The sequence below is a fragment of the Patiria miniata genome, unplaced genomic scaffold (genome assembly GCF_015706575.1).
Source record: "Patiria miniata isolate m_02_andy unplaced genomic scaffold, ASM1570657v1 HiC_scaffold_1, whole genome shotgun sequence".
NCBI lineage: Eukaryota > Metazoa > Echinodermata > Asteroidea > Valvatida > Asterinidae > Patiria > Patiria miniata.
The window spans coordinates 22724221-22751228 of record NW_024037047.1 but is presented as its reverse complement, the minus strand read 5'-3'; the positions used below and the strand labels follow the sequence as shown (position 1 = coordinate 22751228).

At 41.9% G+C, this 27008-nt stretch overlaps 3 protein-coding genes across 7 annotated transcripts in view; 1 reads left to right on the top strand and 2 right to left on the bottom strand.

Moving 5' to 3' along the window:
• The first annotated feature begins 295 nt into the window (after nucleotides 1–295).
• LOC119725807 lies at nucleotides 296–6044 on the top strand. 2 transcript variants are annotated; one of them, XR_005270736.1, is made up of 3 exons: nucleotides 296–843; nucleotides 3946–4438; nucleotides 4710–6044. XR_005270736.1 is itself a non-coding variant. In XM_038197391.1 (3 exons), the coding sequence occupies exons 1-2, from the start codon at nucleotides 1840–1842 to the stop codon at nucleotides 4290–4292; spliced, it is 873 nt and encodes a 290-aa protein (XP_038053319.1). In that variant the 5' UTR covers nucleotides 1702–1839; the 3' UTR covers nucleotides 4293–4438; nucleotides 4710–6044. The 2 variants fall into 2 exon arrangements, 1 of the variants encoding a protein (XP_038053319.1); XM_038197391.1 differs by lacking the exon at nucleotides 296–843 and adding an exon at nucleotides 1702–2365.
• Nucleotides 6045–9274: 3230 nt separating this feature from the next.
• LOC119725792 lies at nucleotides 9275–12717 on the bottom strand. Of its 2 annotated transcripts, none has more exons than XM_038197378.1 (4): nucleotides 12564–12717; nucleotides 12003–12204; nucleotides 11113–11774; nucleotides 9275–9945 (listed from the first exon to the last, which is right to left on the bottom strand). In XM_038197378.1, exons 2-4 carry the CDS (start codon nucleotides 12171–12173, stop codon nucleotides 9597–9599), a joined length of 1182 nt encoding a protein of 393 aa, XP_038053306.1. In that variant the 5' UTR covers nucleotides 12174–12204; nucleotides 12564–12717; the 3' UTR covers nucleotides 9275–9596. The 2 variants fall into 2 exon arrangements, with proteins under 2 accessions (XP_038053306.1, XP_038053299.1); XM_038197371.1 differs by having other exon boundaries at nucleotides 12003–12177.
• A 1185-nt stretch (nucleotides 12718–13902) lies between these two features.
• LOC119725771 (DENN domain-containing protein 2C-like) overlaps nucleotides 13903–27008 on the bottom strand; it is a 68525-nt gene continuing 55419 nt past the window's right edge. For all 3 annotated transcript variants that reach the window (XM_038197343.1, XM_038197360.1, XM_038197351.1), the window contains 6 exons: nucleotides 25274–25380; nucleotides 23883–24060; nucleotides 21973–22117; nucleotides 20215–20457; nucleotides 18546–18650; nucleotides 13903–17532 (listed from right to left, as the gene is read on the bottom strand). In XM_038197343.1, coding sequence (XP_038053271.1) covers nucleotides 17462–17532; nucleotides 18546–18650; nucleotides 20215–20457; nucleotides 21973–22117; nucleotides 23883–24060; nucleotides 25274–25380 — 849 coding nt within the window. In that variant the 3' untranslated portion in view covers nucleotides 13903–17461. The remainder of the gene's footprint in view (nucleotides 17533–18545; nucleotides 18651–20214; nucleotides 20458–21972; nucleotides 22118–23882; nucleotides 24061–25273; nucleotides 25381–27008) is intronic.

The following is a 27008-nucleotide window of genomic DNA, read 5'->3' as shown; positions in this document are numbered from 1 at the left end:
CACGGCAAACACATTGAGCTGTAAGTTTTCAGACTATTTTGCTGTTTTTTCCAAAATGTTCGCTGTTTGGGAACAATTTAAGGGGTCTGATGGAATGTCATGAATGTGTAGATCAATCCAGGGTAACTGTCTCTCTCATTTGTATTCTTTTAACCAGTTTTTAGGGGGTCTTTTTGTCCTCGCGTGGGTATGTACACTATGCTACTGTGACGCCGTCACCAAAGTATGGCAAATCGGTTTGTATGGAGGGGTACCCGTAATTCAACGCTCCACTCAGTAGAGCTAGCTTGCGATGAACGGTGTTGGAGATCGGAGCAATCAGGTTGCCGGGTGACTTGGACATCGAGGAAAGCTAGGGTGCTCTGTTCTTGCTCCATGGTGAACTTGATGAGTGGGTGCTACTGGTTGATGTGGTTGAGGAAGATGTGGAGTTGCTCCGTACTGTGCGGCCAAACTACGAACGCGTCGTCTACGTAGCGTAGCGGCATATATCGGGCTTGAAGTCTGATGGTGATGAGTTCAAACACCTCCATGAACAAATCCACCAGGACCGGGGATAGAGGTCATCCCATGGCGGCCAGACTGGATTATTCATAGAAGTGATTCATCCACTGGAAACAAGTGGAGGAGACGCAGGTGTGGAGGAGGTCGTGGATCTGTTCCGGGGGTGCTGGAGACGTTCTTGGGCAATGAAGCAGTGCTTCATCGGTGGGGAGGGACGTTGGTGAATAGGGATGCCACATCGAAGCGGACGAGGATGTCCGTTGATTGGCTTGAGCTTGATGGTCTTGATGGTGGATGGAGTTGGTGATGTGGTGTCTTGTGTGGCCGACTAGACAAATGGTACAAATTACTTCGTTTTCATGTAGAAAGATTAAAATTGTATCTTGCAGTTACATAACCGTTTGATAAGGGAATAAATGCGTGTTTGGGAGAAATTATAACACTCTGTCTAACACTGTTCCTGACTTAGGCCGTGTCCGAAACGGGCTTCCAGAGCTACGGCTACGTCTATTGTCAGCGCGTCTCCGCGTATTTCTAATGGAGCGAAGACCTAGACCTAGCTCTAGACAACAGATTCGGATGCAGCCTTACATCAATGACCTGCCGAACAAGCTGACTTCACAAGTGAGAATTCGCTGACGATTGCCTTGTTTACCAACAAATATCATCTGACAAGTAAACCTCAACTCTACAAAACGATCTCAAGTTGTTCGAATCATGGCAGGGGAATGGCTCGTGAACTTTTATCCATCCAAGTGCCGTACCATCAAATTTGCTCATTGGACTCCTCCAATAGAACCCCTCATAGATTCAAATATAACGTTGCGTACATACTCCTCCTGGGCCTTATAACTTTCAATTTTCCTGCTCGCTGATTTGTCCTCGCCAAATAATTTAAACCACCGCCTTTGGTAAAACATCCGATGTCGTTATCGCCATTGTGTAAAAGGCGTACGTACACATGTTTTACAGTACCCGTATGCATTGCACAAGTACAACTTTTTTTTTTACAAGACCCGAACTTGGCCGAGAAAAAGCGTTACTACGCATGGCTTGTATGTCGTTGCTAAGGTGGGCGGGGCTATAGACATATCCGCTGTTCGGTCCATTCAGAGTCTATGAGCTGGGGACTTTGGGGAGAAATTTTGCACTTACATGTATAATACGTGTATGTATAACTGGCCGTCGGGGCGAGAACCACATTGGATCCGACGCCATTGCTACACAACATCGACGTGCTATAGTTGTGCGCAGTGCATTCGTTCAATTTCTGTAGAGGACATTGCAAGTTTGGAGTGAATTAAAGTGTTTAGAAGTCGTACAGGCGAGGAAGGTATGGGTCTGCGTAATTCAGTATTGAAAAATGGAGAACAACATAGCGTCACTAAACATCAATGGTACCGTGAGAAAAATATCACTGACTTGAACTGGCTCGTGCACCTGCTGGACATTCTCGAGCTAGAGCTAAGTAATGAGCCGCCACATTATAAATTGCTACTCGTCATTGGTCGGTTTGAACTTGAAAACGACTTGGAAGTCGCTTACATCATTTCCGGCAGGGATGATCCAGAAAGCATTGTGTTTTACACTGCCTCGCTCCGGGAAGTGATTGCTGACCGCAGAGTTAGAATCTATGATGAGACAGACCGTTCCACACACATCCTGAAAGCGAGAAATCGCTATGATGAAGCTATTGACAGTATTATGTTTCGTGTCATGGGCCGATTTCTTGGCAACAAATCAGTAGAACCGCTTATCAGCTCTCTCGTTGAAGAAATTCCACGGTTAAGTGGTGAAACGGTGGAGGATATTCAATCGCTGGTGACAAATTTGGTAGAAGTGGCTTTGAGGCTTTTGATTGGTAAGTATATCGTGTAGAGGCCGGTTCATACTTGGTGCGAAAGCGAACGCAAATCTGATTTTGCCGGTGGCAAGTTTGGGCATATTTACTTGTCTGTACCCTCAGTGACGTCGGGAGGGGAGTCGACGTTTAGGGAGTTGTATTGCTGACACATTGCCGTAAAAGTTGGTGCCTTAACTAACCCCTAGGCACAGGGGCGATTTTTTTTCTCCCAATGGATAGAGTATCAGTCAATTTGTGGACATTGACGGTTGGTGATACGTTATCCGTTCAATTCCGTTGGTTACGTTATCCGTTGGTTACTACATCAGTTGTAACACCCAGTCATCCATGAAATAATCGAAGTGAGAATCGGCGACAGATGGACTGCTTTGGGAACTACAGTTTAGCACACTGGCGATTACAGTTTCATTTTGCGATCAGGGCTGGTGCGAGTATTTCTGTTTTGTCAGTTGCTCTGCGCAGGGTCATGCGAAGGACACATGTCCAAGTTCAACGAAGTTTATTCATATGCAAATTATACATAGGCCCTGTGAACTGAATGGTACATTGTTAGGTTGGTGGATAGGTGTCATGGTGTGAATCAACCGAAACACACAGTGAGGACCTCGCATTTACTTTTCAATTGCTTATCAGAGGTTCTTCATTCAGTGCAGACTCGATCATTTCCAGTTGCAAACTACAACCTTTTATTATAATACACGTTGACTGGTTTTACTATTATTTAGGCTTAAGGTTGATTTGATTATTTAGGATGATTTGTGTTTTCAAGTTTTAAGAAGGAGTAACGGGCCTATAAAATGCTGCCTCGTGTCTGATGTAGGGATTTGGTCACGTTTTTCATGCCCCAGGGTGGGGATTTTGGTCACTCAAATTACACTTGTTACCATTGGCGTACTTCATGGAAAGGCAATCACTAGTGCGCCCCACGTATGTATTTCGGGATCATCACTTAAATGTTGCACGAGGGGTGGGAATTTTGTCACTTCCAAAGTGACAATCCCCACGTCTTGGGGCCCGGGTGGGGAAAACAAAGATAGGCGAAAGACATCAGTACACGTTAAGGCATCAGGAAAGTTCACTTTGGACATCATCATGAACTTCCAATCTTACTATTAATATAACTGACAACTATTTAAAAGCGGTGGTTCAAATTCCGGTCCATTTGCAATGTTTAAGAGAGTTACTGAATTTTCTGGCTCGAGTCGAGTCGAGTCAGTTTAAGGAAGTGACTCGAGTCGAGTCTAGTCTTAGTTCAAAAAGGTCGAGTCGAGTCAAGTCGTGTCACAGTGTGTGGTTCAGTAGAGTCGAGTCAAAATCATGTTCGAGTCAATACGAGGCACGGATATTTTTACACCTTCTTAATAAATTAACACAAGATTAGGAAATATCCCGAGCGCAGCGCATGAAACGAAGCATTGGGAATTGTATTTTAAGTCTGGTTCTTGAATTATAGTAGTTTGTGTACTACATTATAAAAATACAAGGTGGGAGTTAATAATTTGGATTGGTTAATAATCATTGCCTGTTTGAAATGACATAATTGACTTTTCCCCCGTAAATTTTATGTCGTGATTCAGGTTTAGCCTCGCAAGGTTTCAAGGACCAGGCCGAGAGAAACAAAGAAAAAGTCACCAGTTGGTTTGACAAGAACCACATCATTGAGTCGGAACTGCGTGCATGTGACAGGCTGGAATTCAGTAGGTTGTTCTACAATCACTGGGGCATGTTCCTCGGCAAACTGGGAGACAGAGTGCTAGTTCTGCACTTTTCCACCGCCGGAAGTGGAAAGAAATACTCGATAAAGAAGACCTCTGGTCTCGGATCTTCGGCGATGGATAAACCAGCCTACCGCATCGACTCGATTAAGAAACCTCTCAGTAACCGTAGAATGAGGATCAACAACAGACTAGTCAGTGCCGGATAAAATCCTCGATGGCATCGTTCATCGACTTGCTTCGCAAGGTTTCCAAAGATCACCAGAGTACGATGCTTTGCATAACAATTGCGAGCATTTAGTCAACGAACTTCGGTACGAAAAGCACCGCTGTGAACAACTACCACCAATCTTGGGTAAGTATTAACGAAATTATCGGTGTCCCCCCCCCCCTTCCCTCCCTCCTTTAAATGGGGAGGAGAAAATAATATATATTAAATAATAATATAATTTTCCTTCAGTGCCGCACCCCCTCCCTGAAATATTTGTGAACCTACAGGTGCCCCCCCCCCATTTTTACCTATAGTTTACCACTGCTTGCTCCGGTGTTGAAGAAACAAGCACTATTTAATCCGTTGACGGGCCGTTACCCTGATAATTGTTGTTTCGTGGGTGTTTGTGTTTCAGGACCACTTGCGAAGAGGCTTAATCGCATTCTTTGTCAAAGCTAAGAGAGCAAAATGTGAGATGACGACCTACTGCGGAGCAGTGCAGACTACGTCAGATATCAGGCTACATTGTTTTTTTTCAGTGACGGTGGAATGTCCACCCAAATTTGCTCAGATATGAGACATATCCAGAATTTTCGCTGGTCCCAGAGGGGCAAGCTTGTAGTCCTATTTGCACCAGAACCCCCCATGGGATTGTTAAAAAGCAACTTCAGGAATCATCTGATCGCTGTTTATGTGGCATCCCATAGCTTCTCTGTTCATGCTTTCATGTTTGTCTTCTCGCGAGTTGCTCTTTATAATGTAGATTAGTGTTTCCTCGATGCTAGTTGTTGTCTCTTTCATAGTACTATTTGTGTTATTTGCCCTGTTCTGTCTTTGTCCTGTACTTGTCTTTACTGCCTGAGGTCCAGTTTTTGTCCTTTGCAAGGCTTTCCACACTGTTCTTTTCGAAATATACATCTATTCAACCCTGTCCAGTGGCGTAAGTCTGTGCCGGGGACTGGAAAGGGCGGAGGGGGTGGGGGAACGAGGGTTGACTAAAATCAGGACATTGCCCAGCCGTCCAAATTCGAAAAGCGGGGGCGTAGGGCTTGTTGGACACCATTATGACAATAGGGGGCACTGTTCATGTTACAGATGGGCATGTTATGTTTACTTAGAGTGCACACCGGCAGATAGTGATAAATCCATCCGCCAAACATATATAAAAGTAAAACCTCATATTAGACAGTTCTGATAGCCATAACATTGGGGAATTGAAAAGATATGGCAATGAAACTCTGGCTCGGACATGGGGCTTTCAATTCTGAGCATTTTGGATGCAATTGGGCTCGAAAATGGCGCTATGTTGTCTTCTTGTGGAGGGATCTTTTTCAAGATCGCTACCTTTCCGCTTTCGGGAAAATAGGGGTCGTCTTGTTTGGGTGAAAATTTCTCGAGCAGTCAATGGTCAATCCACCCAAAAATGAAAAGAAAATGAAAGATGACATGTTGATCATCATTTGTCTGTGCAGCTTAAATTACCTGTAAGAGTTCTGAGTATTTCAGAATAATTTTGAAGTAAGGGCATTTAGCACTAAAAGTGTCTATGGAAATTTTGCGTGGTTGTACCCTTACGCCCATCAAAATGGCGCATTTAAAGCTTTTGGACTTTCTCTCTTTTTCAGTACTATTGAAAGCGTTGGGAAGTTCATCAAAATACATCAAAATCCGTTGGTTTTTTTGTATCTCACTACAAAAAAGTGGGGGGGGGGGGTAGGCGGATGATCCAATAACCCATCCCCCTCGTCAAAAAGTGGGGGGGAAAAAAACCCCATCCTTCCGGAATTATGCCCCTGACCCTGTCGTCTTTCCTTGCACAATGTAGTTTGCACTTACTTTTACAAAATAATGTTTTCCCATACTTCATGTATTTCTGTTTTGGGTATTGAAAGTCTTTTCTCTGGATTGTATATTTATTATTTGGTTACTTTCATTTATATTGTGGCTAATTAATTGCGTGTTATTAATATTGTTTTTATAATTACTTTTGTTCTTCTTTTTTTTAAACTTTTTCCTTTGCATGGTTTTCTTTGATTTTTCTCAATAAACATAGTAAAAACAACTTCAATTTCAGTTTAGGTGGTGGCTAAAATGAAACAAATATTGCATTAAATTGAAGTGAAGTCTTAGCTTTACCAACAAGTTGAAAATGGATGAACGCACAACACCAATTAAACAACATTCGTATAACGCACACAATTCCAGTGCGCAGCTTTTCTGAACAAATTGTCTAGAATGTTGTGCGGGTTGATATCAGCTTGACCGAGCTTGCATGGTCTTGTTTTAACGTAAAACAATTTGATTTGTACTGACTAGTATTAAGAAAGTGTGGGAATTTGTGAATGAAACAGAAGAACATCTTAAACTGTAGTGATTTTCTTTTTATGTGTAAATACAGTAAGTTTGATTTTTACTGACTAGTATTTAGAAATTGTGGGAATTTGTTAATGAAACAGAAGAACATCTTAAACTGTAGTGATTTTTTTTATGTGTAAATACAGAGTAAGTCAAAAAGATGAAACCCTTAATGTCGGGACCCTTTTTATGTTAAGTTCTGCATGTAGCACTTTCAAAATCTAGGATATAAAAGCCCAATTCATAAGCTTTCTTTGAGTACAAGAATCACTCAAATCACGTATGTACTTTTCAAGTTAGGGAATTTTAAACACAAACAACGTTTTAAAGTTCTTTCCACGGATCACAAAAAAAGGTGTGTTCTTTCAGCAAAACGAAAACAATGCACATAGAGTAGTTGGGAGTCAAAACAAGCGGAACCCAAACCCCCAAAATATACATATTTCATATTTAAAAAAATATATACAGCACCAAAATAATAATAACTGGAAAGCCAATTTCAGAAACTATTTTAAGATGAAATACTGAAACTGCTCAATCCGTTCAAAGAGTATCACCAATTAAAACGCAATGACCCTTAAGGCCAAAAAAAAAAAGTCTCCGGTTTCTGGTATGCGCGCGCGTCGCCGTAGCCATGTGCGTCGGCAAAATGAAAAAGTTTTTTTTCAATACAAGATGATGTTTCAAAACCGCCAAACTCACTGGTTTGACTGGAATTCTGCTGCTGCACAATTTTAACGTGTTTTTAGATGGGGTTATGATCGAGAATAAGATTTATGTGGCCTCTCTGGACTCCCATATATTTGCACTAAGTTTAGTCGGGCAACATTTGCAGTCATCAGCCGACATTTGAAGCCAAAAAAAAAAAAAACAGGTAAAAAAAAAAAAAAGCCGCGTCACCGCACAACTTTTGGGGCAAGCTCCATACCAGAAACCGGAGACTTTTTTTTGGGGGGGGGGGGCCTAAATCTTGTTCGTCAAAAAAATCACTTTATTGTGTGTTCTGGCTGTTTGGAACAACAAAGAAAATGACACAAAATATTTTTTTTAACAACTGACCTGCAGCGAATAGGTAAACAATGTGATTTATACAATCTACTTGGATTAAAAGACGGACCTTCAAAAGGACTTTGTCGAATATGTTTAACTTTTTAAATGAGGTTTTATCGCTGGTGATGCTTGAAGACAATTGTGACAACAATTCTTGAAATCGCATTTTTGGACGAAACACGTTTTAGGATCATTGTGTATAAATGGTGATATTCTTTGAACGGATGGAGCAATTTCAGTATTTTTTTTTCATCAAAAAATAGCTTATGGAATTGGCTTTTCGGTCATTATTATTTTTGGTGATACATAGCTTGTCAAATGTGAAATATATATTTTTGGGGTTTGTGTTCCACTTTTTTTGACTCACCATATACATCCCTATGTTAAAGTACATGTAGAACGAGTCTCGTGCAGTAAATATGCGTACACAATAACGCTGGTACACACTGATCACCTTTTTTTAATTCAGGTCAAAGGTTTTTTTCGAGGCTATGGGATTAATTTAAAGCCCGAGTCCATCACTTGCAGATATCCAAAAAAGGAACTGGCGTAATTATTGTTGAAAAACATACTGGTTGAAAGATAGTAAGGGGACTAAACTCCCTGTGAAATTATCCTTTTTGGCAAGCTCTCATTTTGAAGAAATCAACGAAAAAGGCATTTCCAACGGTGCTTCTAAAGAAGCACCGTAGCAAAATTTGAATTAGTTGTTCGTTTTTGTTATTCGGCGCAGCGCGCACAAGCATTGGAACGACGCACAGGCGCGCGCGGTTGCTATAATTCGTCGGATCAGTGCGCGACATCGCGTAAAGCTGCAATTCAAAACACTTCGAAACATGATTTAGCAACTTTTGATTTTAAATTGAGATCCTAGAATGTTGCTTTTCTTGGAATATGAAGCTGAAGCTGAGCTGAAACTTCATCAAGTAAGTTGTTCAGTATCCTTCATTAGATTTTGAACACTTTTGTTGCTCCAAACGATCAAAATGCACTAATTACAAATGACGGACTATAGCTTTAACAGCATTTGGTATCTATACATGTATAAGGGTACAACAACAGTGAAAAATCAAATCCCAGTGTTTTCTCAACCGTTTAAGACCGGCCACGCGACGGGCTCTGGACCAATGGCTAAACTGTCTTAGGCATATATAAATATTACAGGTAGATTGCATTTTGTTTGTTTGAAGCCGTTGCTCCAAATCTAAAGGAGGGTTCTTAACAACTAACCCGATGAAGTTTCAGCTCAGTTAATGCTGTATACATTGTATTAACAATGTTTATGGATCTCGATTTCAAATCAAATTTGGCCCGAATTCAGCGTCCGAGACACGTTCTCACCATAGATATAGAATAAAAAGATGGTTTTCACTGAGCCGAATGGCAGCTACGCGATGTCCGACGCACACTAAACTGATGAATGAAGCAACAGGGCGCGCGTGCGTCGTGTCAACGCTTGCGTGCGCTTCGCCGAAATTGAAAAAAACGTACTACTAACGGAAACTTCCAACGATGCTTCTTTAGATTACGTCATTTACTTTTTGGATAGCTGCAACGGATGGAATTTACTTTTCAATGCATGCACTGTACTACAGATTCTTAATATGAGTGAAGCCTAAACGGATATTTTTCACCAGTTTTGTTTGTACTCAAACGTCCCCACGCCAGGCTTCAAATGTAATGTTGTGTCCATCTTAAATAAAAAAAAAATATAATTTACTTTATTTGAATGACTCTTGCATATCTTAATTTCATTTCAGTGTCGCAGCATTTGTTTGAATCTCATCCTGAGGACGCACAAAACATCGTATGGTACCCTGACGTCGTTTTAGATAATGGTCCATATTCTGCATCTGATGAGGTGCTCGGAGTGCACTGTCCGTAGACGGAACACCTTTCAGTTACTTTCTTGCAATTGTTCATTTTCATCCTCTTCCACTTGACTCGCTTCTCTGCTGTCCAAATCGAACGTCGTGAAGATGGGTATCTCCTCGGCCACGCCCCTACGGTGGGGGTGATCCGGCGGTAGGAGGAGCCTGAACTTGCCCCGCCCATTGGCGGCCACTTTGATGGGCACATACTGCTTGCCGTCAAAGTACACCGCGTCGCTGACCTGGAACCCTCTTGCGCGTGCGCGCTGGACCACCGAATCCAGCTTGTCATGCGCAGTCGGGTTGCTGTCGTAATGGCCGTCGCTTTCGTTGCTGTTGTTATTGTTGTTGTTCAGATCAGCGGAGTACTCGTTTCTTTAGAAAAAGACAAATGTGACTGCTAAGTTAACTTTAACAGCTAGGGCAGGTCCAAATTACTTGTCCACGGCCATCCATAGAAGCTTGTGGATTGACAAGCCGTTGTTGAGGAATTCAAACGCATGCCTGATAATCTTCGTTTAGCTGAAACGACTAAAAAGTCTCCGGTTTCTGGTATGCGCGCGCGTCGCCGTAGCCATGCGCGTCGGAAAAAATTAAAAAGTTTTTTTTTCAATGTGAGATGATGTCTCAAAACCGCCAAACTCACTGGTTTGACTGGAATCCTGCTGTTGCACAATTTTAACGTGTTTTAGATGGGGGTTACGATCGAGTATAAGCTTTATGTGGCCTCTCTGGGCTCCAATATATTTTGCACTAAATTTAGTCGGGCACTATAGCAGACCTTTAAAAAAAAAAAAGTAAAAAAAAAAAAAAAAAAAAAAGCCGCGTCGACGCACCACTTTTGGGGCAAGCTCCATACCAGAAACCGGAGACTTGTTTTGGCCTTAAAAAAGTTTGCATTCAAATTTACCAACTCCAACAGTCCATTTTGTCCACGAAAATAATCACATGCTTTTATCAAAACCAATGCAGTCATTTACCATTCAATGTAAAGTTTGGTCACCCTCTTTAGACAACGAGTCGAGAATGTTCGTCAGTATACCAGATTCGTCTATGCTGTTGCCGAATGGCAGCATTCAGAGATCATAATTCGTCTTATATAAGTCAATTAGACAAATTTGATTTCTGAATAAGAAGGTTTGGCGTAGACGAGACAAAATCGAATACTCCGGGACGAAAAGGTGTATGCGGTTTTTGAAATTGCCTGAACTGAATTTGTAATTGTCTAACAAAAGATGCAATTAAACATTGGAAGTGCACTTAATCTATGTTGATGGACGAATTTGAATCACTCCCAAGAAACGGTTTTCTAATGTAGCCGGGAAAACATATTAAAAAAACCGTACGTCTGGGTATTCAAGTTCCGCCCAAAAATCCAATGCAACGAACATTTTCAAGCGGTCACAATAATATTACCTAGTCACAATGCAGTATGAAATTAGTCCACGAATTCCACTGGGTTGGGGGGGGGGATAAAATAATGAAGTCCGACCGTGAAATACAAATATTCGTCCGTTTTAACTAAACAGTAGGCCTACTTACGTTTGAATGAGTGACTGCTCACAGAAACTTATCAGCTCCTGTCGGTGGGCGGGGTCTCCAAAGAGATTGATGCCATTGCAACGAAGAACATCCTGTGGGTCCCCCACATCGCCTAACTCTGTGTTCTGTACGACATCTAGGGTGAGCGTGTCTAGCCCAGAGTTCCCGGATAACATTGGAGGTGATGTTGCCTGACTTTGGAAAGCACTCGGCTCGAGATCTGCTGCGAGTTTATCAGATGTGCTCGTGCTTTTGAGTTGGGTAAAGTCACCGGCGTCCGGCGATGTGAGACACGGGCATTTAGAGTGGATTTCCCCCGGTGAAACCGAGTGTGGCCGCTTGAGTGTTGAAGCTTCTTGCGGTGAAGGCGTCATGGTGATTTCGTGCCCTGTGTCGGCGTCTTGAATGTGTGGGCTACCGAACGGTGATGCTGGGGGATGGTTTGTTGAGTTGGACTCGGGAGCCGTTTTGTCCTCCCTGTTTCTCGGAGAATGGGCTCCCCGATTGCCAGCCGATTCTAGGCTCTGTTCTCCGTCTTCCATGGGTCTCACTTCGTCATCGCCCTGCATCAGTGGAGCATCACCGAAGTCAAGCATCTTCTTTGCCGGTTTCCTTCTGTCGGGGGTCTTATCTGGGTGATGGGGAAGTGTAGGACACTGAACCTGCAAGAAAACGAAATCGATTATGTTGGACTATACTAATCCTCATGATACCTAGCTAGTTAGCGATGTTGAAAAAGCACCAATTATGCATTTTGTTTAAGTACATAAGTACATAGTAGTATAAAGTATATAGCCGGAAACGGACCTATCTTTCAAATTAAAAGACATTTGCGGTTGAAAATTGCTTGAAATTGAAAAAAAAAAAGGAAAGAAAGAGAGTCCCGTCACCTCAAAATCGCCTTTATCTGAGCATGACTCGCCGGCTAGTGGGTAGGGGGACAGCGAAGGCATCACCGGGGAAGGGCCAGTTGAACTACGGCTGGCCGAGTCCGGGCGATCCTCCTTCACACTCAAGAGTTGGGGCTCGGCCGGGGAAGAGTTCTCGGCTGGAGTTGACATATTGCTGGGTTGGATTGATAAGAAAATAGCTCTGATTTACGGGAGAAGAAAGACGCGTCGATAATCATGATTTTGGTATTGACTCAAAAGAGAGGCGAGGGCAATCCAACAAAATAATGAGGTCTTGACTTTGTGGTGGTTTCTGAATAAAATTCCTCAAAAGGCCCATTTTACAAAGAAAGCGCCACCTCACTGCACGAGTATTACTAAATTAAAGCAACAGTTGTAAAATGTTTCCTGTGGTAGGCCTACAATAATTTATTCCACATGAAAAATATCGCTCAAAACTATCATAAACCAGGAAAGTCCTTAAATACTCGATCGAACAATAACGTATAAAAATGCTTAGGAAAATGGAAGAATGAACAAAATTGGAAAAGGATTAATTACCACGTTATCAGAACCAGCGGTTTCTTCACAAAAAGAAGTTTACTTGACGAAGCGAAGTGATCGGAATTGCCTCTGGAAGCTCACACATCTTTTTTGAACGTCCTCAAGCGTGCGTTTTGACCGTTTTCAAAAGCGCAAGATTGAAGTTGAACAGGGCGTTCAACTTGTACGCACCTCACGCGCGTCTATGGCCTATGCGCCGGACGCACTAGGGCGCTGGCGCGGGGCTTTCTTCTGGTCGAAAGCTCGCGCATTGGGGTCAAGAACGGGCAACCGTCCACACGCAACACGGCCAGTGAACCCCGTCCACAATTTTTAGTCTGCAGGCTAGAAAAGTCATGTACCACAATATGCATGCGTGGATTATACCACATTAGTGAATTGTATTTATTCAATTGCGTTTCATCAAGTCATATACTGATGGATGAAATAATTTCACTTCTTTTTTACCCCAATTCATGGATATGGAGGATTTTGTAATGGACAGTTAAGTCCTATACCATTCCGTTATCAATTCAAGCATGCACATTTTGGAAGTTGACTATGTTTAGTTGCAGAAAAAAATCACCCCGGCTTCAATATCGGCTGTATAGTCAAACCAAAAAGTCAGTGAACAGTATTTTGTTCTGAATATTCTAATTTTATTAAACTGTGAAACCCATTGAACCCAACAATACAGCGATTTAACTTGTATACTAGTCAAAGAATTCATCATTACAAACAATGTGCAGTGCAAATTAATGTACACTTTGGCTGCCTGGCTGTGTCAGGTCAATAAAAATGTTTCAAATGAGTGTACAGAACAGCAGTTATATAAGCAGCCGAATAAAAGTGTTTTTCCCGACTGCATCGTACCGCATCAAATAATATGTCCAATCTATCTTTCAATACGTGTATTTGTTGTCTTGTTTTTCTCAAATAAGCTTAAACCTATGAATATTAAAATGTGTGAACATTCATATTGACATGGTAACGCTTTATAAATACATACCAGGGCTATGGGGAAACGGGTGGTAGTATGAAATTTGTACTTCACGAACAGGCTTCTCGGCCGTACTGCGCATGCGCGGCCCACACGCTCACAATCTGGTTCAGGCTATTTTACCAGATCAAATATTTTCATATAGCACCGTACCAGCCGCAGTCACATATAGTCCAATATAATTATGGCAACGTCTGCATTACTTGGCTATGCGGTTGATGGCCACACACACGTGTCAAAGGGGAAGTGGCTTCAGCATAATGATTGTGTAATTGCCAGCCGGCCGTAGCCACTTCATTCTGATGCGGCATCTCACGCGAGAAAACAAATACAATGTATGGCCAAAGATCGATGTCGTAATGCGGAAATCGCCATACGTCTGCACAAAATGATTTATTCGAATTAATGAATAGTAAAAGTGAACCCAAAACGATCAAATGAAGTCACACGTCATCCAAATGAAAACGTAATGCTTAACACGGCAAATTGTTTGTACACAGATCCAGAAAGGCAAACAGTGAACGTTCATCCTGGGTAATATGTGTTCTGTATTTCATTTCAACAACCCTGTGTACAAAAACGAACAAACAAAGGAATAACAATAAACTTAGCTGCATGTTTACGTGACTGATGTCCGTTTCACACAAGTACAATATCACATTTCATAATTTCATAATTTGGATAAACTATGGTATACAAGCAGGAGTAATAGTTACATCTTTCTTCTATATTTACTGCTATGGTACAGAATATCTTACAAAGGGCGAACAAACGAGTTGCAAATAAAACAAAACACAAAACAAACCGAAGCAAAAAAATCCTTGAATTGAAAGTCTTCACAAGTTCGAGTTATTTACCCCAACACAAAAATAGATCACTTTTCCCAAATAACCCATCCATTTGCCTCGCCCACTATTGACGTAAGCAACACACGCGCGCGTTGCCAACGCGCGTTCCATCACCTCCATCACGGCTGTGATTGGACAGGAACACCATGGGGCGGGACTTAATGTATAGGTCTCTTCCTCTTCACACGTAATATATCTTGCTTCGTTTGCTATTAAGAACAAACTTTGATTAAAATTCGCTTGGACAAAAAAGGCTCTTTACAATTTACTCAGCACCGACGTAATTCTTGATTTTACATCTGAGCATATTTGTGAAATAGGCCATATTTTGAGCAAATGAGGTTAAGCAATCAGAAAAAAAAATCACTTGAATGGAAGCAATTCAGCAACTCCACTACAATCTAAAAAGAAAATTAAAAATTAACATTATAAAATTTAAATTTTTGAATTCTAGCAACACATTAATATCTATATCATTACTAGTTTAAGAGTCATGTCTACGCCCTCACTCTTTCAAAATAAGGCCAGTCTGCAAGTAGGGGCATATTCAAATTTACAACCAACAAAAAGCTAAGCTGGACATTTTTTGTACACGACTATGCTGCATATTTACAAATGAATATAAAACAGTTAATGTTACATGTATATAACCAAATCTCAGCACCTAATATACAAAAATATAAAGTGGTATATAAAAAATAATAATACAACTTATGACTGTTATTGTGAGGAAACACAATGAATGCATTGATAGAAACAACTTATCGACTTGTCTAGTCTTTTGTTTTCTGTAAAATTCTGAGGCTTATACATGTAATACACTTTGACATGCTTGAGAGTTTGACCAAAAATGGACTGGTGCAAGTCTCTGATCAAGGCAACTTCCGTCTTGAATTTCCGTCAAATTTTCCTTTGTACATTTGAAAGTCAGATTGTTTGAGCGAAAGCAATCCATAGAGTTTGTTTTTGTTTAATATGTACAAATTTCCAACCTTCATGGTAAAGTGCATGATCATCCTTGAAATTTTTAATTATCAAACCCTAGATTTTCATTTGATTTTGCATCCGTAATGATCAACTGTTTCCTTCCAAAATGACACAAACCACCTTTTTCGGGCAAGTTTGATTCCCGTTTCTCGGCACTGATTTGCATAGTTGCCAATTTTATCTCAACATAATTTTTGTACTAAACAAAAAAAAAGTAAAAGATTTTTCGTTTAAAATTTAATTTGAAAAAAAAAAAGGTTAAAAATTCAGACAAAAATCAAATATAGCTTCTGGCCATTGAGAAACTTACAAGGTTTTAGAAATGTATACAAAACTGTAACTGGTTTAATTGACATTCAAAACCAACCATTACGGATGTATATATTCTAGCTTTGAATATTCATCAATACACAATTATTGAATACTCAATACTACCTTGTAAATATTCATGAGCCACAATGTACATATTCATGACTTATGATAAATATTAATGAATGATAAAAAATAGAGTGTTATATACACATACATGTATAAGCCTTGAACCTGCAGGCTAGATGGAAGCTATACACTGGGAATTTAAATAGTTCTAATGAAGGCACTGGTGCGGACTAAGCCAGGTTTTGCTTCAGGTAGCTGACCACGTCGGATTCGAACCCAGTCCCAGAAGTGGAATGCTTGAGGGGTACCAGTGTCAAGAGCGTGCTTACCACAAGCAGGTTTCGAACCAAAGTCTGATGTGTTGGAGGATAAAAAAGTAACTAGCGCAACCTACACGAAACTGGGCCAGGGAAACTGGATAAAAATGTATCGTCCCATGAGATGACTTGGTCGGAATTAATTTGAACCATGGTGAACATGGCAGAGGGAAAGTCATCCTAGAAACTGTGTAAGCCATACTAGACACGCTTGGTAGGGATCTGAATCCAAGCAAAACTTGTGGAGGTCAGAGTTGATACCACTATGCAAGGTGCCAAGCTAGGATTCGAACCCAAGACAAAATAACGGAGGTAGGGGGTGGTAACACAATACAAATCCATTCATGTTTGGTTAAGTTAGGGTTAGGATTCAACCTGAGACAAAACGGTGGACATCAGGGATCCTACCACCGTGTAAACTTCTACGGCCGGGTTGGGATTCGAACTTAAGCCAAACTAGTGGAAATTGGGGAAGTTCGTTCAACATTGTGCTAGCCCCTACCTGTCGGATTAGGATTCGAACCCAGGACAAAATGGTGGAGGTCACGGGTGGTACTGCTGTACAAATGCCTTCATGCTTCGTTTAGGAATTAAACCTAGAACAACATAATGGTTACTGGGGATAGTACGTAACTGGCTATGAATTCGAACCTTAGCCAAACTAGTGGAAGTTGGGTGGTTCATGTACCATTGTGCTAGCCCTAACAGGTCAGATTAAGATTCGAACCTAGGACAAAATGGTGGAGGTCACAGGTGGTACTACTGTATAAATCCCTTTTTTGCTTGGTTTAACTGAATCTGGGACAAAATGGTAGATATCGGATATAGTACCGTACTGGGTATGAATTCAAACCTTAGCCAAACTAGTGGAAGTTGGGGCGGTTCATGCACCATTGTGCAGAATTCAAACCCAAGTCTTAATGGTGAACATGAGGGATACTACCACCGTGCATGCCTGCACATGCTGGGTTGGGGTGTGAACCCTAGACAAAATGGTGGAGGGCAGGTAAGTACCACTTTGCAAATCCCTTCATGCTTGGTTAGGAATTGAACAAAATGGTGGATATCAGGGATAGTACGCATTGGCTGTGAATTTGAACCTTAGCCAAATTAGTGGACGTTTGGATGGTTCATGTGCCATTGTTTCTAGCCCCATACTGATCAAGTTAGGATTCGAACCCAAGACAAAATGGCGGACAACAGGAACATTACCACTGTGCAACCAATCTATATGATCAGCCGGGATTCAAACTGAGGTCAAAATGCAAGCAGTCGGGGGTAGTTCCACAAAGCTAGTCTGGCCACCAGTGCTGGAAGTAATTGCTTACACGATTCCCTGCATAGGCAATTTATTTGGTGATGTTGGAATGGTGGTCAGTCTGCCGGTCAAACCTTGGAGTCCAGGTTAGCCTTGACCTTTGTCCGGACAACATTGGCCGTGTCTGCCATCATTTTACCTGAAATAAAAAAAAAGCAAATCCGAAAATTCAGTTGCTGAAAAAAAAAAAATCTTCTCTATTTGCCTCATGATGTACAGAGTACACTGTATGTAACATTGATTCCTTTGACCCTAACCCTGCAAGACGCAACATACATGTAGTGCATTAGGAGTTTAAGTCTGTGGGACCTCATTGCATTGGGACATCAACACCTGTGCATGAATGGCCAACTCAGATACAACGAGAGCTAGATCCCATTGAACAATGCCACAGTTGTATCCTGCTGCAGTCGGCGACCACAGACTCCAAAGTATTATGGCCTTGAGACTTTTGACCTGATGGATCTTGCCACACTGAACATGTTGCTGTGTATAGCAGGGTGTCTAGCCAAACTACCCTGGAGGGTTTTAGGGTTAAGTAACTTCTTGTCAGAATCATACACGTAGCTTCACAACAAAGGTTGACTGTGACGTGACATCCCAATCCCAATCTACTGCATTGTACATGCCAACAGTTTGACCATTTGTGACCGGATCCACACAAAAGGGACGTGCTGTGCATTATCCTGAAAAGGCCCGCTCAATGTTGAGAGGGTACAATTTTGTCAAAATGTGATTTCCAGTTTTTGTCATTAATGATATCTTTTATACCTACAGTTTTAGGTTTCATTCACAGAAATGTTGATTTTGATACATAAAGTGAAAAACTACCATTTTGAGTGCATCGTTCTGTTGTTCTACAAAGCCAGCTATTTCAAAGCCTGTTTTCACAGTTGTGTAATTTAAACTCCAAGAAAGTAATTAATATGCAAACACATCATATCTCTAGAACAGGAGGGGCTATGGAGGATTATATATCAAATGAAAGCTTTAGTACGTTGTGGGCTTGCCAACCAGGTATACATGTATAACTCCATTTCACTTTTTGCGACATACTGCCCTTTTTTGTGGAGCCGGTCACATTTAGAGTACCAAACAAAATTTGAATATGCATGAGGCTTGGGGGAGAAAGAGGCATTGGAGAAACCTTACCTCCTTCTCTGACGACTTTTCCAATCTTTTTAACCCTGGCCCCAAACTTGTTGGCGTTGACTTTGCACTCTGCTTCCCACTCCCGCACTCGCGTCTCAAATAGGCCTACGGGGAACAAGGGCAATATCAAAGGTGATAAAAATGAAGAATCAGCTCCCATAAACATGAGACTAGATCAGGTTCTGATAATTCTAGAGTTGGAAAAGCTTTTTGGCCGACCAAGGACATCCTCGGTCGAGCAACTGGGATCGCCCAGCAAGGTTGATAGGCTCTGGAACCAGGCTACAAACCGCAGACACAGGAGATCAGCGCGACGACCCCAGATGTCTATGCCGTAGCGTGAGTGATTGAGTGAGTAGTATAAGGCACTATAAAACTATCAGAAACGAAGTATTTCTTAGTGCAGGAATTATGTGGCATACCCAAAAACATTTTGTTGGCTAATTTCTTTTGGGATCTGGTTGTATAGGTCACAGCTTGCATGGCTTGTGGAATGAATAGCAACAAGTTGACCACAATGTAGCCTTTGACCTTTTTCAATGACCTTTGCTATTGTCAATCGTCAAGCGTCTGCCGTTAATGGTCAAGCGTCTGCCTCATCTCCCTCTCTTTATCGCAATTCAGGGAGGACATTTTCAGGGACTCTTCAGTAAGGAATCAATTTCAACTCGATTGGTTATAAGTAGTGGAGTGTGTTTACGGGTAGAACGGGAACCATGTAACCTTCTGAAGTAAAACAGGGGTACCGGGGTACCTGTTAAAGAAACCCAACCCCAAAATTCAAATCCCGGAAGTTGTCTTTAAGGGCCTTACAGCTTTGTGGTGTAAACTGCAAGTTTTGTGAGCGTCATCTGTTGCGCGTTAAAATGCACATAAACGTGAAATCTATTTTGGTTTTGCATCGACCAAGAGGACATGATCATCATGGAGTCCAACCCTCGATTTCGGGGACAGACGGACTATAAATAGATGGATGATGATGGATGTGGCCTGGTTTCATTTCGAAATTTCCAAACAAATGGCATACAAAACCTTTGTTTTTTATTGTCTTAGAAGTTACCAAGTAATTTGTAAAGCTGGTTATGGGTACCCAATCCCATAATATGGAACCGGTTCCTGACATCAGCGGTTGGGTACTCGGGTCCCCGGTTAAGATTCACACCAATAGTTATCTAGGCATGCAACTGCGAATTTGGAACAAAAGTGAGGAAACTCCAAACCACAAGGCTTTGCACAGTATTTCTCAATTTGTAATGCAGGCATGCAACTGGAAATTAAGAAAAAAAACCAACAAGAAAATTCCAAACCACACAAGACTTTAAACAGTGTTTTCCAATTTGTAGTGGCATTCTCAAGAAGTAAAATCAGCGGATCTGAGGAAAAGTTGCATGCCTGTTAATGTCATTCATGAGAAGCCTAAAACAAGGAAATCAGCGGATCCGAGGAAAAGTTGCATGCCTGTTAATGGCATTCATGAGAAGCCTAAAACAAGGAAATCAGTGGATCCGAGGAAAAGTTGCATGCCTGTTAAATTGTTAATGGCATTCATGAGAAGTCAAAAACAAGGAAATCAGCGGATCCGAGGAAAAGATGCATGCCTGTTATCAATCAGTTATTAGTTGGCGTTGAAAGTACGAATTCTCAAGTTTAATAAACCCTTCGCACTGACCTTGGGAGATGCCTTCTACCTCCGTCTCCTTCTCCTGGATGAAGAGGGAGAACATCTGGGTCTCGGTGAAGACCTCCAAGAAGCGCCGGATGCTGCGGGAGGGGACGGCAGCAATGAAGCCCTCCCGGTCAAACTTGAGGTTGCCCTCGAAGTCCGAGGTGAAGTGGGTGACGTAGTGGCCGCAGGTCTCCACGAAGAAGCGGATGAAGACCTCTGAGATGGCTCGGTTCTTGGTTTCATGGTCTGACAGAAAGAGGCAAGTTTCAATTTTTAACTTTTTCTCCCTTAACAATTTCTGTTTCTAGACCAATGAGTACAGACTTGTCAATCTTCCACACTCTGCAACTGTTGATGGAATCAAATTAGGCCTTGGGACAGCCACAGTAGGTGGACGTTATTTGGCTTGGGTCAATATGGGAATTTAAGTACAAAAGAATTCAATCAAACTAAGATAGCGCCATGTTAATATGTCCACCACAGTTGACAAAAAAATGCTAATTGCACATTCTCTGAACTTCACGGTCTGGTAAAAAGGAAGTTTTTTCCTTCAAACTCAGCTCTTTTTGCATTTTTGATGGGACACTGTTTAGGAACATCGACGCTTGTAGTACATTGCATAAGTTTTTATTACATTGTATTTATTCCCCTGATAATACAATCAAACATAAAGTGCTAAAGAGGTTTGGGGTGGGATCGGGACTAGTTATTTTATCGAATATCTCCTTCCGTGGCAAGAAACCACGATGAGCGTGAAGATTCGGCAATAAATGCAACTAGACTAGAGATTCTGAACATTCTCTATCGAGCCTTAATTTGGTAACCCGTTTTCGTAGATCTTGTTTTTACGTTGCAAATTGTGTAAGCAAAAAGAAGCTGCGTCACGTGGCCTGTAATGTGATATGCAATGCGTGACCACCCTTGAATGATCATCATATAATATTTTAAATAACGTGCGTAATGCGAACGCCCTCTTGCACGTTCACAAACAAAAATGCAAAGACCTCTTTACTCATGTGCAGCTCTGTTGCGCAACAATGTGGTGCGAATACGTAAATGCACACAAATCAATGAGCGTGTTTACATTAATGCGAGAAAGTCGTGGGACTTTTCATGAAATTTTACTGATCAAAATTTTGAAGTGATTTTATCGCCCGACATATAGAACATCACATACTTTCAGGAACATGTGTGACATGTCGAGCATTTGCGATGCAATCAAGCTAAATGAGTCGTTTGTCGACCCTGGTCAATTTTTTTCACAGATTTGAAAAGAGAACAATCTCAGCATTACTGCTTTGAAAACTGCATGCTGTATCATCTTTAGTTCAAAAATTATGGAAGTCAGAACACCAAAAGATGTGAAGTGATGTGGTGAAGTGACCCTATTTTGGCATGAATCGCTAAGTGACAGTTCCCGACCGACAACTCATTTAGCTGGATCGCATCGAATTAACTGTGATGCGATCCAGCTAAATAAATTGTGTGGGCACATGCACATATGGAACACTGCCGCATATGCAAAGTCGATGTGGCAATACCCTTATGTGTAAATTGCCTTTTACAGGGGTGTGAGTGACCACTTACAAAAATAGCTGAAAATAGCTGAAAAAAGGTGTAAAGAAGCTGAACTTTGGAAATCTTCTATACTTTTGTACACAGTAAGTGAGGGAAAAAGCTGAAAAAAAGATGAAATCCATAACCAAAAAAAGCTGAAATCAAGCTTTAAAGCTGAGATTTCACACCCCTGCTTTTACTCACCACAGCCTTCGTTGTCCCCTGTGCAGTTCTTGAAGATGTCCTTCAGCGCTCTCTCCAAGGCCTGGGACAACTTCCTCGGGATGATTGTTTCCTCATCTCCGACGCACGTGTAGAAGTCTCGGGAGTCCAGATCTACCAGTAGAGCCTGGGTGAAGTGAAATAGTTGCAATAGTTCGGAGTGTCAGATTTTTTTCCCCATGAGTATGTGTTTGAGTGTGAGTACTTTACCATGAGTACGATTGCGAGTATAAGTGCCGTTGTCCAATGGTTACGGTATTTGACTCATGTGCCGTGGGTTTGAACCCTGCTGGGACTCATGGTGCTTGTGTTCTTGGGCAGGACACTTTACGACAACTGTCTCTCTCTACACAGGAGTATAAATGGGTACCTGTGTAAATTGTGCCGATTGCGCCGATCTTTGAGTTGCTGCAGAAAAACTGGTTTGATGAACAGGGGTAATAATTGTAAAGCCCTTTGTACACAATGTACAAGCACTGCATTACTATTACTACAAGGCGATTATGAGAACAAGTACATTTCCATGAGTATTGTGGCTTATTTACACAACGATTTGCCTACTGAAAGGCATATAGTATCATCTACAAATACTCAAAAATGATCCTGCCATAATATTAAGAAATAGCGCACTTGATTGGAAGTAAATTATAGAATGAAACATCCTGTGAAATCGTTAAGACTGGCATGCTGTCAATCTGAACAATTTTGTTGCAGCACTTGCAGAGGTTTGGACTTCGCTGAGAACAAACAGTTTCCTCAAATACTACATCCGTTAAACGGCTGCGAGCCAGCTGTTGACTTCATTATACGCAGGAGTACCGGTACGTATTTCTTTCTCACGACAGAGCCAGCGGAGCGTGAATATCCGACTCCATGAAATATGGACTCATTGGTAGTATAGCGCATACTCAAGTATGACAATTAGGAGAGTGACTGGTCACGTGTGAGGGATTAACCATTAATAGGCAAAAGGAGTCTAATTTAAGCAGGAGTCGGATTTTTTTGTGACACCAGTGTCACGGTCTCACTTCTCTGGCGTGCCAGATTCTCCAGGTGGATTAGGCGGATAATTGAGCACGTTACAGTGCACGTGACATGAGCATGATACATGCTCATGTGTCCGCTGTGCTTACTTTTTCTCGGGCTGTATTTTGAAGTCTACCAAGCCTATTAATAACACAGTGAAGGACACCCAAGAATGTGTTATGTAACACTTCCTGTGAGTCAAGTCATTCCATGGTCTGGCATTCTGATTTGTGTTCCCAGCGTCATGCATGTGTGTGTGTTCATGGAGGAATAATTAAGAACGAACTCCTTGGTCCGTGTCCCTTGCTCGTTCGTGGTCCATTTTGTCTTTATTTTTACAACCATGTGGCTTAAAATAAATGTGCATTTCAAGCCTTTTTTGGGTTATTGGGAGTTGTGCGCGCCACGAAAATTCTGGATTCGACTGGTACCCTGTAACCCTGCATACAAATAATCCTAAGATATTACGTGCACCAGTACAATCCCGAAGCACTCAGCACACAAATAAAGTTGACGAAAATGCACACCAATGCGCAATTTTGTGCATGCGTGTTGAAGCTAAATTTCCCTTTCGGAGAAGCTAGCACGCCGGAGAAGTGAGACTGTGACACCGGCACTTGGGCACTCCCTGTGACCTATGGGTTATATACACGACAGATTCTGCAAACTACACTTTTGACGGTTGAAAAGGAAGAGCGTTTTTTAGCACTTTTTTTTCAAAACCAATTGACAAAAAACATTGAACAGCTCAGTAAATTAATGTCTGCTATAAATTAATAGCCCTTTTAGATCGGCACATTTCATGAAATTAAGACAAATGCAAATGATGCTATATGCCTTTGAGTTCACTGGATGCACTACCCTACCTCATCTATCGGTAGCATCTCCACATTGGGAATACATAGCGCCAGCATGCCCATGATGTAAGGAGTCGGTGAACAAGACATGTCAATCAGCTTCTCTGGTAGGACAGGCACGTAGACGTGTTGCCATGCAAACGGGTACAGGAGTGCGGCCGCCGCCTGGGAGCACTTGGATAGTTTACTGCAAACACAAAAGGAAAATGACTTCATGTCACTGAATCGCTACTACAAAAACCCTCTCCGGTAGTAAATGTGCAGGGGCTAGGAACTTAAGTATGGGCACCATCAACAGAAAGAAAAACCAACCATCGTTGGAAAAAACTGACTAAATACTGACCCCAGTAAGTCCATATTTTGGTTACACATTACCGGTAGTTACACATACGTAAACGGGTGCAAGCAAGCTAGTCTTGACGACGTCCATAAATTGCTCCGTTTAGTCTGGAGTAGGGTCAGCGGACCAGACTACTAGAACAGCACTTTTCGCTTGGTTTTTCCAGCATCCATGAACACAAAACTTGAAACAGGTCAGTGTGACAATTATTTGCTATATAATACTAAACCCCCAAATCCATCCATGTCTGAAAATTACAGCAATGGCAAATGTTGCATATTTACCTTTAAGCAAACTTAACATTATGGATTAATTGCTTAAAGGCAGGCTCACACTTGCCATGAACACAGATACAACACGCATTTCTGATGACACGGCAAGCATTCCAGCTGCGAATTCGCAGAAGTTGGACACACTTCAAATCTGGCGAATTTCGAATTGAACGTTTCCTGAAGTCAATTATGCTTTCGCATTTGCTTCTGCGCGGAGCATGAATCAGCTGTTAGGCTGCACGCTCTCAGAGATTTTTAGCTGCGGGATGGAGCTCAACAAATCATCATGTCTCTACGTTAGTCCGTTAGTTCATTAGCAAAAAAGGTTGAAATTGTCTATTGCTCCTACATTCTATGACTGATTTCAACCAAACTTTGTCAAAAGTATCAGTAGCCCAGCCCAACATGTCACATGACCAAACTGGAGTCAAAGGTCATTATGGGGTCTCTGGGGTCAAAAACCTGAATTTTTTTTCACTCAAAACACTACTCCTTCCAGAAATTACATGGCACAATCACGTGATTTATGCATGATCATGAACTCATTGGCCCACAGCTTCCGCGATATATTTCCGATCGCGCTTGTTACTATGTCACTAAATATTAGCAAATTGTTCCCTCTGAGGTACGCGTGACTTTTGCTCTGCTTTCTGACTGTGATATTGGTTGAATAGACAAGGGCTCTGTTAGCAGAAAATTCTGCCCATAACTGAGCCCTAGAGCCCTGGGGTTAGGGGTTGGGGTGGGGGGGGGGGGTTGTCCGGGGGAACAGGCGATGGATGACTCACCTGATTTTGCCTGAGAACATGATGATTCGACGCTCAAACAACAACGAGGCAAAGACCTGAATGACTTGAGTAATCTCCAATGCGTTGAACAGACAATCAATGTCCACCTGTTTTAAGACAAGAAGGAAGAAACAATTGTAGGCCTAGGAGGCAATCGAAACCCGGGGTCATAACAGTGGAAGATGAGGAAATGACCACTACATCAATTTGATACCCTAAATCCAAAAACGCACTGCAGCAAATTTGAAAGGGATGGGGTCGGAGTGGGCTGAATTGACATAATTTTTCACCTGAGGGTGCTGTTCTAGCCGAACAGCTTCCTTATACAGGCCCTTTCAAACATTTTTTACTGTTGAATTTACTAAGGCCAAAAAGAAAATAGTCAGTCTCTGGTCAGACCAAAGTTGGGTACTATTTTTTTTTTTTTTGGGTGCCCTCCATCATTTATTTGTTCTGTGAGGGGGATAGCTTGAAAAATGAAACAACAGTTGGGGATGATCCGACCATCGCAGTCACCTTCAATCCAGCGTATTTGGCGTCTAGAAAAAATCTCTCCCCGTCACATGACACAATACCGAACAGTGTAGTTGACTAGCTGCCATTGCTGTTGATCAGCTGGCAGCAACCTCGTACCCGTGATCTGTACTATTATTTGTTCAACATCAACCTCGCACTGGATCTATCACCCTGGGATCGAGATCGAGCTGCCCACAGGAATTTGAGGCAGTGCCGCATTAGAGGGAGCTATTGTAGCTACCACAGAAAATTTGGGGGAAAAAATGATAAAAAAAAGATGCACGCGCTGACCAGAGACCGACTTTTTTTTTTTTTGGCCTAACACTGATGAGTATAAACATTGTACCTCAGAAAAAAATATACTGCAAGTAAAAATTGTGCGATCCCCCGGCATGCTGGCAGTTTGTATACACATACAGGCAGTTAGTATGGACAATTTCCAGTGTACCTAACCAAAATGGAATGTGTCGTAACTAGCAACAGGGATTAGCAAAGAAATGGGTGGGCAGCCCTGGTAGTCAGGCAGTGTTGTGTCGCTTGTGTGTGCCTCTGAAGGGAAAGTGAACACCCCTAGATCACTATACAGTCCACAACTGTGAAGCTACCAAGGGGCCTTTTACTTGCAAAACAATAAATCATGGGCAACCTACGGGTAGGACCAAGGCCTGTTGAGCAACCCTGGAGGTCAAGACCTGTTGTCTGAGTCTAATCACTTTTACCAGATACCATGAACACTAACCACAAATCAAGTTTGGCTGAGCTTGATGAGTGAACTTATTGTACAGTGAACCTGACCAAAATGGAACATACATACATACATACAAACACATGTTTACGTTACATACCAAGTGTGGACATTCCCTTGGTTTCATGTAATTAAGAAAAACCAGTGAACAAAACTCATTTTTCTCAAACTGTGAAAACTCTTTCAACCTGTTTTTTTTCCTATGATCCCCTTTAGTGTTTCTCTTCATTTTGCCACAGATAAACTTAACCCAAAAATGCCTCTAAACCTGTTTTCCAGAAATGGGGAAACACTGTGTGGACTTGCCCAAGTCCACACAACGTCACCTCTACCTGGTTTATATGGACCTCTTTTGTTCGGAAGTCCACACAGTGAATGCAATGCCTACCCACACAGACACACCCAGGAATACGCGATCGCAATATCGCCCTCCGGCTTACAGCCGAGGGGGGGGGGGGGGATAAAATGAGGGGC

What these genes read in the sequence shown, in the direction of transcription:
- LOC119725807 (XM_038197391.1), top strand. Translation starts at nt 1,840, where the DNA reads ATGGGTCTGCGTAATTCAGTATTGAAAAATGGAGAACAACATAGCGTC. An exon ending in GGCTTTGAGGCTTTTGATTG is followed by an intron (nt 2,366 to 3,945) that starts GTAAGTATATCG and finishes GTCGTGATTCAG; the next exon opens with GTTTAGCCTCGCAAGGTTTC.
- LOC119725792 (XM_038197378.1), bottom strand. Translation starts at nt 12,173, where the DNA reads ATGTCAACTCCAGCCGAGAACTCTTCCCCGGCCGAGCCCCAACTCTTG. An exon ending in CAGATAAAGGCGATTTTGAG is followed by an intron (nt 11,775 to 12,002) that starts GTGACGGGACTC and finishes GTTTTCTTGCAG; the next exon opens with GTTCAGTGTCCTACACTTCC. An exon ending in GAGCAGTCACTCATTCAAAC is followed by an intron (nt 9,946 to 11,112) that starts GTAAGTAGGCCT and finishes CTTTTTCTAAAG; the next exon opens with AAACGAGTACTCCGCTGATC.